Raw genomic sequence first — 13,335 nt, 5'->3', positions numbered from 1 at the left:
TAGTGACTAAACTACCACGACCTAGATTGTGGAGCCTTTCCTAATTTGGTCTCACTGTTTATATTCAACTTTACTTCCTACAACTCCCTCCATATCCCATATCCTCCAGTCAGACTGGATTCTTCCCAGTGCCTTCCTCTTACACGTTTGTTCTTCTCTCTCTACCTGTGGCCATATGCTTTGCTGAATGCCCTCCTGTCTCTGTTCTACTTCTCGAAATCTACCCATCATTCAAGGCCTAGTCTAAACATCATCTTTCATGACCCCTCCCCTGACTTCTTTTTCTTAATTCCTATTGTGTTTACTGGTAGCACAGAGTTTCATGCTTCCTTGCCCTACACCTGCTAATTTTATTGCCCCCTCACTCATATCCCTTAGGAGAATGTAAGCTTCTTGAGGGGGACAAAACTTTACCTTTGTAGCACCCAAGGCTTTCCTTACACAGAATTAGGCATACAGTAGGTACTCAGTCCATACTTAGTGATAGAAGGGCAATCTTAATGCTAGAGAGGTTGGATCATGCAGCAAGTCAGTAACAAGATTCATGGATGGAAACCACAGCCCTTGATTCCCTGAACTGCAGCTTTGATACAAATGAGCCAAGCTGGGTGAGGATGCATCAGACAGGGCCTAGGAATTAGGACAGAAAAGGCCTTTCCTAAGCCTGAGAAGCAGTGAGGATTACCTTTGTAGTCTAGGATGGGAGTCTGTGGGACCTCTTCAGCATAGACTTCATTGTAGCTTTCATCTGGGTAGTAGCCTGAGCCTAGAATGAAGAAAATATCAAGATAACATATTGGTCTCTGATGCAAGTCCTTTCCAACCTTTTCTGCTTTCCAGCTTGGTCCCTTTATGAGGGCGTGACACTCCATGGGTGGAGAATGAGGTGGCTATTTAGTGGGAAAAATCCTATGCTGTGAAGCAGCACAACTAATGTGGGCAAACCTCCACACCTCAGGTGCATAGAGGGTGAGCTAATGGTGGGGGAGGGGTGGGCAGCTTACTGGGCTTCCTTGGTGGCTCAAGCAGTAAAGAATTTGCTTGCAGTGCAGAAGACCCGGGTTTGATCCCTGGATTGGGAAGATCCACTGGAGAAGGGAATGGCAACCCACTCCAGTATTTTTGTCTGGACAATCCCATGGATGGAGGAGCCTGGTGGGCTATAGTCCAGGGGGTCAGGTGGCTACTGGTAGCATTAGAAGACTCCATTAAAAAAAAAAAATCAACCTTCTTGACCATCCACCCATCCTGCCCATTTGGACTAGAAATGATCCATTTCCCTGATGCAACACAGGAGTCTTGGTGAGACACTGATGACTGAGTTCTGAGGATGGACTGTTGTCCCAGATAGGAGGCAAAAATACAGAACCTTAGCAAGGGTCTTTCCATTAATGATGGGCCTTCTTACAGTCATCAGAGGGAAACAATTCCTCAAGCTCCCACCAGCCCACAGGGCACCAGCCTTTTGCTATATAGTCCATGGGGTTGCAAAGAGTTGGACACGACTGAGCGAATTTCACTTTTTTTTTTTTTTTTATCAACTGTGTATTAAGGATAATTCTATGCAGGAAGCTTAAAAAAAAAAAAACACATAGAGCCATATGGTGATAGGAAATCTTACAATTTCAATTTCAATTGATTGCCAGGGCCAGGGGTGGCATGCCAGGGCAAAGAGGGAGGGCTTAAGAGGCAAGGGGAGTTTCACTGCCTGAACAGTTTGCCCTGGTTTGCAGAAATATTCAGTCACTCTGATCAGCAGGAGCCTTAGTAGGGAGGTGCTGAACTAGAGAACATTCTGGGTCCACCCCCGTTCTGTTAAGTGGTCCAGTCCCTGTGGAGGCCAGTCTGCGGCTGTCTGGGAGACTAAACAGTGTGTTCCACCAGACAGCAGGAAATGGGTCATGCATACTAATTGGAATACAACTTGGTCCTTTCTGGAGGGAAGTTTCCGGAAACTCTCTTTCCAGCCTCACTGTGTGCCTAAAGCACACACATTAATAGAGCAGCCAGCCGTGCTGGAGTCAGAGACAATTCTTCATTTCCAGGAGAGAGTGTGCTTCTGGGACAAGGCTGGGTTTTAGCACCGGAGCCCTTTGGCCTGTGTAAACACTCTGACCACAAGCTTACCCTGTCTCCTCTCTGGGCAGAGACACGGGGCCCCCTGCACTAATGGGTGGAGCAGAGGGTAGATGATGAGGCTCCTCCATTCCCCACGGGCCCAGACTGGGGGTGAGGGGTGGGTGTTGGGAAACTAGTCCAACTTGATGAACAAGGGAATGAATCAAATTGAAAGTTTGTCTTATGAAATCATGGCCTCATTGGTTTGCCCTCATTCCAGAGGAAAGAGTTCATATTTTCTCCTTCCCTTTATTTTTTTCTGGTTTCCCTTTTCAGTTCTCTCCTGGCTTTCCTTTATTTCTCCTTAGGCCTCCTCTCCCTTGCTCCCTCTTTTCCCACCTGGGTGGTTTCTTTGTGGTGGAGGGAGGTGGCAGGGTGGACAGAATTCTTGTCAGCTGTTTCAGTTTAGTATCAAAGCCTTACAATGCCTATAAACAGGAGGCCAGATATGTGTGATTTTCTAAAGGATTTGGTCCCCATACTCCTGTTCCAGAGCTTGCCTGTGAACAAATTCCCAGCATGGGAGCAAGCCTCTGTTTACCAAAAGAGCAGACAGGAGTGTCCAAGGCCTATGACTGGATAACGACCACCACAATAACAACAATGACTCTTAACATCACTCAGCACCTACTCTGGGTTTAGCCCATTACATGTGTCATCTCATTAGATCACCCTGACATCTCAGTGAGGTAGACACCCTTATTGCTTTCAAATACAGATGAGGTAACAGGCTCAGAGGAGTTCAGGAACTAGCTCGAGGTTTCCCAGCAAGTAAGGGGCAGAGTGGGCATTCCAGCCCAGGGTAGTTTGATCCCCTTGATGCCAAACTCAGACACCCCACTAAAGATGGTTGTAGGGGAAAGTTTTGGACAACATCCAACAGAAATAAAAATCCAAAATCTTGATTGCAATTCAGCTTTTTAAACTCTGTGTGTGTGGGATCGAAGGCCACCAAACATTTCATATCACTCCAGAATTACAAGGGATGTGGAAAAGCTGAGGTGAAGACTCAGTCAGATAATTACAGTCTTCACCAGGGTACAAAGCTGGCTGGCCCAGTGCCAAGTCTGCTTTGTGACAGGAATAATTCAGGGCCACCTTACCGCTTTAAGCCTTTCCATTTCTCATCTTTGCCTGTCTTTGGATAATTTTTGGAAAATATTAAGATACTGAGATGTGATATATGAAACTAGAGGACCCCTCCCCCCACCTTGTTCTATCTGTCTGTCCCTCTTGAGCCCTGGTGGGGAGAAGCTTTGGCATCGTTCCTTGGTCCCTTTAGGCTGATTGGTGGTTACCATGTGGTCTGTTACTGGGTTCCTCCAATATCCATAGAACAGACCCTCTAAAGCACTACACTTTACAAAGGTGTGGTTGGAAATGTAACTGATAGTTGATGACTATTTTAAGATCCACACTAATGCTTGGATTATGATAAGAAATGCTGTCTGACTTCCTGAACTGCACAGATATGCCAATACACACTTGTAATCCACTGCTGACTTGATTTATATTTTTAACCCTTCCTACACCCTGCTGATTATTCCTGGATCCTATTTCTGATTAGCCCAGAATCCATACATGGCTGCTTTCCTTGTACAACTCCCACTGGAGGACAAGGTTATAGCCATGAACAAAACAGCCCTGAATGCATACAGTGGTCACTAAATATCTACTGAGTGAAGAAATGAACACATGAACAGAGCAAACTCAGACAGTTGAGCTAGTGATGTAGGGAAAGATTATTGGGAAATTCCCAAGTATCTCTCATCACATAGCCTTCTAAGAAAAGAACAGGACAGAATGAACGGGTTGGCAGGACTGTCAAAGACTTCACTAGCCAGGGCTCCCAAGAAGGAGTGATGAGCATGGTGACTCTTATAGAAAGTGGGGAATGGCCACCTTTGCAAATGGCCTTTTGAGACTTTCAAATGAATCCAAGTCTTAAAAAACTGCATTGTCCTCAAGACTCCAAAAGCTCAGGCTTCCACCCTGGGGAAGGTAAAGGCCTCAGTGTGCTCTGGGGTTTCTTATAGTGATTCAGAATCAGGCTTCACTCATCTAGCCTACACTCATGGTCTTTGGCTGGATTTTGGTCTCATGTACTTGAACTGAAGCTAGGGAGAGTTTGGGGACGATAGCTGCACATATATTCTGGAGACTTGGGCTCCTTTAACCCCAAACAGTGTGTGCTCTGCCAAGGGCTTGATTTGAACATCTTTGCCTCAGTGTCAGCCCTCATGCTTCACCCCCTACAAAGCCAAGTTAAGCCAAACAGGGGAAGAAGTTCGCATATTTGTTTGAAAACTTGATGCAGCTGTTCCAAACAGAGCTTCTGCCAGAGGCTTCCACCAGGAGCTAAGGGCATGTGGAAAATTTTAGCTACGATGACTGCAGCTGTGATGGAAGCAGTTTGTTATTTACTCATCTCTGGATGTTTTTCTAACTCCATTAGTTGGGCCTGTCTCCTTCCCCTGCTCCCCCCAGCCCCCATGAAGGCAGACAGTGCTGACCACAGAATATTATTAGCACTTGGAATGCCAGCTGGGCCCCATCAAAAACTCCTGTCTGGCACCTCATTATCCTTCCTTCATTCCTCCCCTTCCTTTCCCTCCTCGCTGAATGAGTTCTCTTGAGCGCCCTATATCTCCCCAGAGGCAAAGGATGAAACACATTCAGGGATCTAGAAATCCCCATCCTTTCCAAAGTAAGAAACAAGCCAGAAGAAACTGGGGATTCCTGTTCAAGAGAATGTGGTCTGAATTGTCATTAGCAATCTTTATCAGAAAGGAGCTATAAAAATCTCATCCTATAAATAATGTCTGGGAGGGGAGAGAGAAAGAGAGAGAAAATGGAAAAGCAGGTAAGATAATGGCCTCAAAAGCCATGTTAACAAGCCACATTTTTAATATTTATTTATATTTATGAAGTATAGTTCAAGTATGTGGCTGTTGTTGTTCCCTCAGTCGTGTCCAACTCTTTGCGACCCCCTGGACTGCAGCATGTATAGTATAGTTCATGTATATAGTATTACATAAATTACTAGTGCACAATATAGTGGTTCACAATTTTTAAAGATTATACTCCATTTTTAGTGATTATAAAATATTTGCTATATTCCCTGTGTTGTGCAAATAAACTACAAGAATATATTGACCAAACTCACTTTTATGCTGGTGCAGCCTGTTTTCAAAAATCTATTAGTTTGCCTCAAAAGCCTCCCTCCGTAGCCTGCCTCAATGTTTAACCATCTTCTTTATTGAGGATAGTTCTTCTCTGTATCTAAGTGCCTCCTATTTCAGTCTAACCTTCCCTTCTCTAAGACTTGGTCTAAGCCCTGCCCTTCCTGGAAATAATGGGCTACAGTTCCTATGACATACCTGCATACCATGTTGGCATCACTGCTGGAGTGAGGAAGAGCAGCAGAGAGAGAGCTCCTCTTCGAGTTAGTTGAATGGCCATCCTTGAAAAGGTGGTGGGGAGGGATGGGAAGGGAGGTTAGGGAGACAAGAATAGAGGTATGTGGCCAGAAGCACCAAGGCAAAGGAGGATGACTTTCAGAAATCAGGCATCAATGAACTTCCAAAAGTGAGAGGAAGCAGAAATGCAGGATCTACGAGGAAGAAGAGAGATTTTTAAATTAACAAATACCTGTTATATTGTCCCCTTTGGAAGGATCTCCCACTTTCAGGATAATAAGACTCTATTTGTGAATTCTGGTCTTTTCCTCTCAGGAGGAAGAGGACAGAAAACAACCAATTCTCAATTGATCCTGGTGATATCTGATGCCAGTGTTCCATGGCCTAAATTACAGAGAGGGACATTGAGATCTCAAGACCAGGAAAGGGCCAACATTAAATCATATAGAACCAAGAGAGAAACCTGCAATCTAAATGTCCCAGGTGATGGTTTCATTCACTGAACTAGTGCTTCCTAACCACGAATCTGAGAAAGTGTTAGCATATACAGACTAAGAACTTGAACTCTGGAGTTACATAGATCTGGATATGTATCCATTTCTGTCCCTATTAGTTATGGAGCTTTGGACAAATTCCTTACCTTCTCTTAGCCTCAGTTTCCTTATCTATAAAATGGGCACAAAAATAGAATTTACATTATAGAGTGGATTATTGCCTGAAACATAGGGAAGCAATCCATATATATTAGATACTATATTACCAATTCCATCTTGAACAGGACTGGATGTCTTCTTTCTCTAGTCTCTCAGGCAGTGACTATACCCTGGCTCAGTTCTTAGCTTTGGATTTCGAGGCTTAGCGGTTTGGTAGTGGCTTCCGGCTTTCAAGTCCAGCCTAACTTTCTAGTTTTATCCTGCTGAGCCAGCAGGAAGTCAGTAAGGGTGAAAAGAACATACTAAGGTACGTGAGGAGAGGGTAAGCAACCTCCCACTGCCCTCTCACTTCCCATCCTGTCCTCACTCTAATGAGTGAGGGACTCTCTAATGGGACTCTAATGGGATGAGAGTTTTGTGGCTTCCAGTAGGCAAATACTTCATAAATGACAGTATTAAAACTTGCTGCCCATTGCTGTAAACTGGCCGCTGGATTTCTCAGCAAGAACCCATTCACCCACAGGCTTTCAATGAAACACCATGCTCAGGGGAGGGTCAGTTCCAGAAATGGAGGAACAAAAAGATGGCAGATTCTGACCAGCATCCCTAAGGGATACAAGAAGTCCAAGAATGGCAGAAATTCATTTTCCAATTCATTGCTACCTAGCTTCAGATTCTGTCTTGAGAGTGGCAAGGAAGCAGAATACAGAACAAGTGAGAGCAAGCAGGGGAGGCAAGGAAAGTGGAAACATGTGGGAAGGAATCTCAGCAAGAAAAGATAATCTGCCAGAGCTGAAGACAAGAGATGAAAGCAGAAAGAGGGAATGAACAGACGAGAGAGAGGAGATTAAAGAGAGATGCACTAATCATCAACCCCCTCTCCCACATGCAGCCTCCATCCAGTTCCTTGGTTTGGGAGCAGGAGCTTTCCTTTGCAGACCCAGTGCTCTGAGTCTGTGACCCCTTCCCTACCCACCTTTCTCGCCAATCTCAAACTGAAAACTTGACTCAGTCATGGGGTCGGCCATCCCTCTGCTGTGGGCAGGGAAAGTAGTGGGAACCTGTGTCTGCAGCCAGGTCACAGCTCAAATGGAAACCAGCATATGGTCCAATTTCATAAAAGAACTTCTTCCCGCACCCCCCAATCCCCGAGCCATGTTGCCTAAGTCCTGGGTCTCGTTACTCCCTCGGGTTGAGAGATGGGGTGGTATGGTATGGAGTGGAGGGGTGAAGCAGCAGATCTTACCTGATGTACGGGTTTTTTGTACTCTCTCTTCTCTTTCTCCTTCCTCTCTGCTCCTCTCATCAGTCGGAAAAACTACTTTTTAACATTCCTAGAATGAGTGGCTCCTGGTCTGTCCGGGCCTCCAGGATTCTGTTAACACTGCCCAGATGTTAGGACATTGGCATCTGCCAAAAGTTTCCTTAAAGCTATAGTAGCCCCAAAGCTATAGCTGTTCCTCCCTCAGAGAAAGATTTTAGAGAAATGGAGGAGAAGGAATGCAAGGATAAGAGGAGCTCAGCCCGTCTGCTGCTGAGCAGAGGAGAGTGTGAGTGGCGCTGGCCTCAAGCCCATGAGTATAGTAATGACTAACAGGCTGGCTAAAGGGCCTCCAGAGATGTGGCGCAGTGAAGAACATTTTTTTTTTTTTTTTATGACATCAGGATTGAATGAAAACGAATTCCACAAACTCTCAGGAGAGGGGAGGAGTGGAGCCGATTTTGAAATTCCCTGGAGATTTCCCCTGTAATTCCTTAGTACTCACCATCCCCAAGTTGCCCTGCCATCCATATGCACAGGGTCAGACCCACTTTGAAATTATCTCTGATGACCTAATTCCAATGGACTTCAGTTTCTGATAAGATTGTGTTGTTGACAAAATATACCATGTGCTTCCAGCCTTCAGGATCAAACTGATTTCCTGTAATAAGAGCAGAGAGAAAGCATACTCACAGATGCTTTAGGGGGAGGTTGTTTACGTGAATTGAAATGATCTCTCTGTGCATGGCAAGGTTAAAGCCATTGCTAAGCTGTTTCTCACAGATCTCTGATGGAGGGCCATGTTTCTCCTCATCAAGCAAGCTTTCTTCATTTTAGTGTCTGATAATGAGACTGTTCTACCATGGGACATATCTGCTCCTGGTACTTTCCCTCCCCTCAGAGTTGCATTTCCAACTTCGAAATGCAGTGGTCCTGGAAGAAATTGTTTTAGATGCTGTAGAAAGAATTTATTTCCTGTGTATGTAAGCAAACTGGTAACCCCTTCTCAGTTATGAAGGGAAGAATTGTACTTAAAATAATACAAAGTTCAGTAGCAAGCCTGTTTCATTTTTCATCCACTGATCATGACTATGTATGGAGTGTTTACAGTGTGATCATTTTATAAAGTAGCTAAAAGCATGGTCTTGGCCTCATTCATTCAATAAATTTATCAAGCATTTACTGTGTTAAAGATGGAGGACAAAATTCCTGACATCCTAATACATAATTAACTCAACAAATATTTATTGAGCATCTATTATGTACCACACACTGTTCGAGGTGCTTGAGAGACACCCTTGCCCTTATGGATTGGAGGAAACAGACATTTAACAAAGATGTTAATTACAATTTTGTGTATTGAGCTGATCAATCTTCATTGGGCTTCAACTAAGCTAAGAACCAAGGGACAGTGATGAGTAAAAATTGTGTGATCCTTGATCTTATGAAGCTTACTCTGCAGCTCCCACAGGGTTTGTGTTTATTAGGGGAGAGAAGGAAGACACAATTAGAAAATTGTACAAGACCCTATAAATTTCCAAAAGGTATGGAATACACTGTGAAGACTCTGTGGGAAAACATAGGCCGTGGTCTGCTCTCAGGCAAGGGAAATGACATAAACAAGAGCTCATTGTTAAGTCAAAGCAGGGGATGGGTTAACTGGTATGAGGGTTCAGAGGAACGGTAGGAGATAAAGTTGAATAAATACTGTAGGGCTCTTGAAATTATGGGCCGTTGAAATCAGATATAGGCGTTTACATTAAACTTATGTGTTAGAAAATAGTGAATTTATTAAATAAATGTGTGTGTGACAGAGAGCGTGAGAGAAAGAGCAAAAGAGAGAGATTGACAGCGAGTGAGTGAGCAGAGGGATAAATTCTACCAGGGTTATTTTCTTTCTAAAAATCCCTTCACTGACTCCCTTGTGGCAAAGAATATAGTCCCAGCTCTTAGCAGGACACACTGTACCCCACACAAGCAAATCCCCCTATGTCCTCAGCCTGGTTTAAACATTCACTCCATGACTCCTCATTCTGGAAACACTAAACTTGCTCTTCCTTTCTCACTGTTGTGGCTTGGGACAGATATGTTTACTCCACTCTGTAACCCTTTCCCTTCTTTCCTGGCCTGTTGAGAAGCTTCTCTCAGCCCATCCCAGCCAGAGCTGGTTTACTTCACCTTCCTTTTCTATCATATCACTTTGTACATGTCTCATGTCTCAATTATAGGATTTATCACACTTATTGTCACTATTGATCTATGATAGTCTCTGTTCCCTACTCTAACTAGTCTTTTCAACTCAGACTCATCTCTGTCCCTTACTAGACTGTGAGTGGGACCATGGCTTAGTCTTCTTCATTCCCCCAGCACCAAACACAGAGCCCAGAACATGCTAAGATGAAGATGCTGCATAGGCCTTGTGTCCCACTCAGGGCTGGAAGGAGCAGGGCAGAGGGGTGGCAGTGAGAGATTAAAGAAGAAAATGAAGGAGAAGATTATAGAAATCATAGGGAGATCAAGGTAAGGGGATAAGTGAGACAAGAGGGGCAGCATTCCTATGAAGCACTTGGATGGGTAATATGAAGACCTTACAACAAACAGGTAGGGTTAATTTAAAAAACCAACATTTCTTCAGCACTACTATGTGGGGGTAACACTATATTAGACACTGTGGGGATATAAAGTTAAATAAAACACATTTTCCTATGACTTGGTTGGGAAGACAAGACAAAGACAGAGACTGGCAACATTCATACATACAAATATGAATTTTTTAAGGTTGTTAAAGTTCAGTATCAAAACTTTTAATAAGAAGCACCTCAGAGTCAACAAGATATTGTTTTAAGAAATATTAGATATGGAAACTGACTAGTTGAAATATCAGCAAAGCTCAACAAGCCTATATTTGAAATCATTCTTAGAAAGTGGACTAAGACAAATTGATAATGTAAATATAAATTTTAATACCATTTAGGAGTATTTCTCATTTCCATGTGTCCCAAATTGTATATTATGAGTCTTTTTGAAAAAGGCAAGATAAGGACTGGAAAAGGAAGAAAGAGTTCATAGAGAATGTGAAAGGAGTAGATGGGAAAGGGTGAATGAAAAAGACAATTGCAGAGAAGGAACAGTGAGAACGCACAAGAGACAAGAGGGATAAAAAGATATTCTTATTTAGGAAGGTAGCTTGTAAAACTATACCTATGAGTTATCTGTCAAAATTATGATGTTTAAATTATCTGTTTAAATGATGGTTATCTGATGACTATAATGTAAAATATGAGACTTTAATAAGTAGAAGGTGCTTTTAAATTTTACAATAGGTACTTAGCCGAAGGTAATTGGAGGGATTCTAGAAAAGGTATTAGAAAATGAAAATAAGACAAGCAGCGGGCTTCCCTTGTAGCTCAGCTGGTAAAGAATCCACCCACAGTGCGGGAAACCTGGGTTTGATCCCGGGTTGGGAAGATCCCCTGGCAAAGGGAAAGGCTACCCACTCCAGTATTTTGGCCTAGAGAATTCCATGGACTATACAGTCCATGGGGTCACAAAGAGTCAGACATGACTGAGTGAAGTAATGTCCCAAGACGTTATCTAACAGCTCAACTTAATTTTTCCGTTTTATGTCAGTGTGATACTGGGATGGCTTAGACATTTAGTTTTTAATTTCATTTAATTAATCAAGCCTTGAGTGACTACTAAGTGGTTAGCCTCAGAGGCCAGCTATGACCAATGAGCTGAACAGGGATTGGCCAAGCACCAAATGACCTCATCAATTGAGCATTGTGTCCTAGGGTCCTGGAGAGTATAAAAGCGGGTGCAGGAGCCCAGCCAAACTGGCTCTTCAAGTAGTTTCTGAACATGTAGACAACCAGATGTAAGACAGGTAAGTAGAGAAGAAGCAGATACTGAAAGCAGGTACTATAGTAATTGATTAAGGGTATGAGTTAACGTGAATGATCAGAGTATAAGGACTGATGTTAAAGAAAGAAGTATATGTGTCGGCCAGGCTGGAGAGTTGGGGGAGGTTGTTCTCATTGGGTTGGGTTTGAGCTGAACCTTAAGTTGTGGGGCAGGTATTTTGAGTTTAGAGATTGGGAAGTAGGGAACAGATCTTATTTATTGGGGAGATAATCGTACTGGCTTATTATGGAACAGAAAATTCACTTTGGAAAAGCTATAGGAAATAAGCTGATGTGCTGGAGGAGGCATCATTTAAATGTCAAAGAAAAACACTTTAATCTTAAAGGTTACAGGAAGTTAATAGAGAAGGGACCAAATCTACACTAAATGTTGACTGTAAAACAAGCAGTAACAATATTTAAGGAAAGTATCTTCCTTTTCCCCCCTACATTTTCAACATCAAATGTTTTTTTGTGATCAGAAAAGAGGGAGAAATTACGAGGTTGAACCAAAAAAGCTATTGAACTCCCTTTACCACTCTGGGATGGGCAGGGTTACCTCCTAGGTGGTTGGGCTAATTGAGTGAAGGCAAAAGTAAAATTCAACAAAACCCACAAGTACAAGGCAGAATTGGGGAAACCATTGAGGTTCTTGTGCTTCAGGGGCTCCAAAAAGCCCTTGTTTATGGTTAAATGTACAATTGCAGCCATATCTCATCACATAGTGGGCTCTGTTTCTGATGAGAGAAATGGAAATTGCCAGGGTTTAGTCCTAGGCAAGTTACTTAGCTTCTTTGAACCTGTCTCCTCATCTGTAAAACATGAGCAATGGTAGTCGCGGCCTCACAATAAGGACTTTTGTGATGTAAGGATGAGGTAACACTTGTTGGTTGCTTAGCAATGGTGGTTGGTACATAGTCAATGCTCAGTACAGCATTTATTAATAATTTAAGGAATAAATTTATTTTATAGCCTAGAGACTTACTTCTTACATTGCCTAGATGGGATTAGATGCCTCTTTGTCTGGGTTTCGACCCAGACCCAGACCTAAATTTGAACTAAACTGAACTTCTAGGCTTGGTGGCATGGCAATGGTGGGAGTGGGGTTAGCAGGGTGGGAGGCACTGTTCAAGGTGTTGTGGCCATAGGAATATTAAATTCCATGTCAGGTTTTGGTTTAATTTGGCACTGACTGTTATTCAAACAAAGCAGTGTTGTGAGTAGCAGAGGAAGGGAGGGGAGGAAAATCAACACATTCTTGGAAATAAGATGCAGCTTTTGCTTGGCTATTTTGTTTTTTCTTCAGCCACAGAAATATTTATTTGCTCTCAGGCTCACAATGAAAATCCCTTTCAGGACATGGTACAAACCTAAGCTTTAGAGGAAACTTCATTTAAGATGACAAGAATTTAGCAAGATTTCCCTTGATACTTTTTTGTTTTAATATGAGAACCCCTCAGATGTGTGCTCTTTAGTTTAGGGAGACCACTTTGCATATACTGAGAGCCCCCTCAACTTCATTTCCTGTGGCTGTGGCATATATGGTGTTTTAAAATTTGATGTCTGCCTTATTTCCTGATGACCTTAGTGTTTACGAAGTGTATACATGTATCATTTACCTGTTCTCTCCATGTATGTATGTGTTAGGCTTTTCATGCTTTAGTATAAGGCATGGCAGTGCAATAATTCTCCAGCAGTTGCTCTCTTGGACCTCAGACATCTGGCATGATGCTATAGGAGCTGGTCCTAGGTCAATATTTGAAGCACAAGGAAGCTCTGTGTGACCAAGTTAATGGAACTTTCCTGTTTTCTGGTTCTGTGGTATGTGTTTAAAGCAAGATTTAGAGCAAAAAAGTTTAGGCAGTCACCTCTTCTTCACCAATGCAGGGCTTATTGCCGTGGCAATACAATGAATACCCATTTGTGATGTTAAGCTTGTGTCACTGATGATGTAATTGGTTGGTTAGGAAACGGAATACTGT

General features: G+C 43.0%; 1 protein-coding gene across 1 annotated transcript in view; it reads right to left on the bottom strand.

Moving 5' to 3' along the window:
• The window catches only part of SRPX2 (sushi repeat containing protein X-linked 2), a 29,816-nt gene extending 22,008 nt beyond the window's left edge, over positions 1-7,808 (bottom strand). Inside the window, exons 1-3 of the mRNA XM_070783557.1 lie at positions 7,437-7,808; positions 5,499-5,731; positions 686-766 (exon numbers count right to left, since the gene is read on the bottom strand). Of these exons, the coding sequence (XP_070639658.1) occupies positions 686-766; positions 5,499-5,580 (163 nt within the window). The 5' untranslated portion in view covers positions 5,581-5,731; positions 7,437-7,808. The remainder of the gene's footprint in view (positions 1-685; positions 767-5,498; positions 5,732-7,436) is intronic.
• Between the last annotated feature and the right edge of the window lie 5,527 nt (positions 7,809-13,335).

This window comes from Bos indicus, chromosome X, assembly GCF_029378745.1.
Source record: "Bos indicus isolate NIAB-ARS_2022 breed Sahiwal x Tharparkar chromosome X, NIAB-ARS_B.indTharparkar_mat_pri_1.0, whole genome shotgun sequence".
NCBI classification, from domain to species: Eukaryota; Metazoa; Chordata; class Mammalia; order Artiodactyla; family Bovidae; genus Bos; species Bos indicus.
Note: the sequence above shows the minus strand (reverse complement) of the source record. Positions and strands in the feature narration are given on the sequence as shown.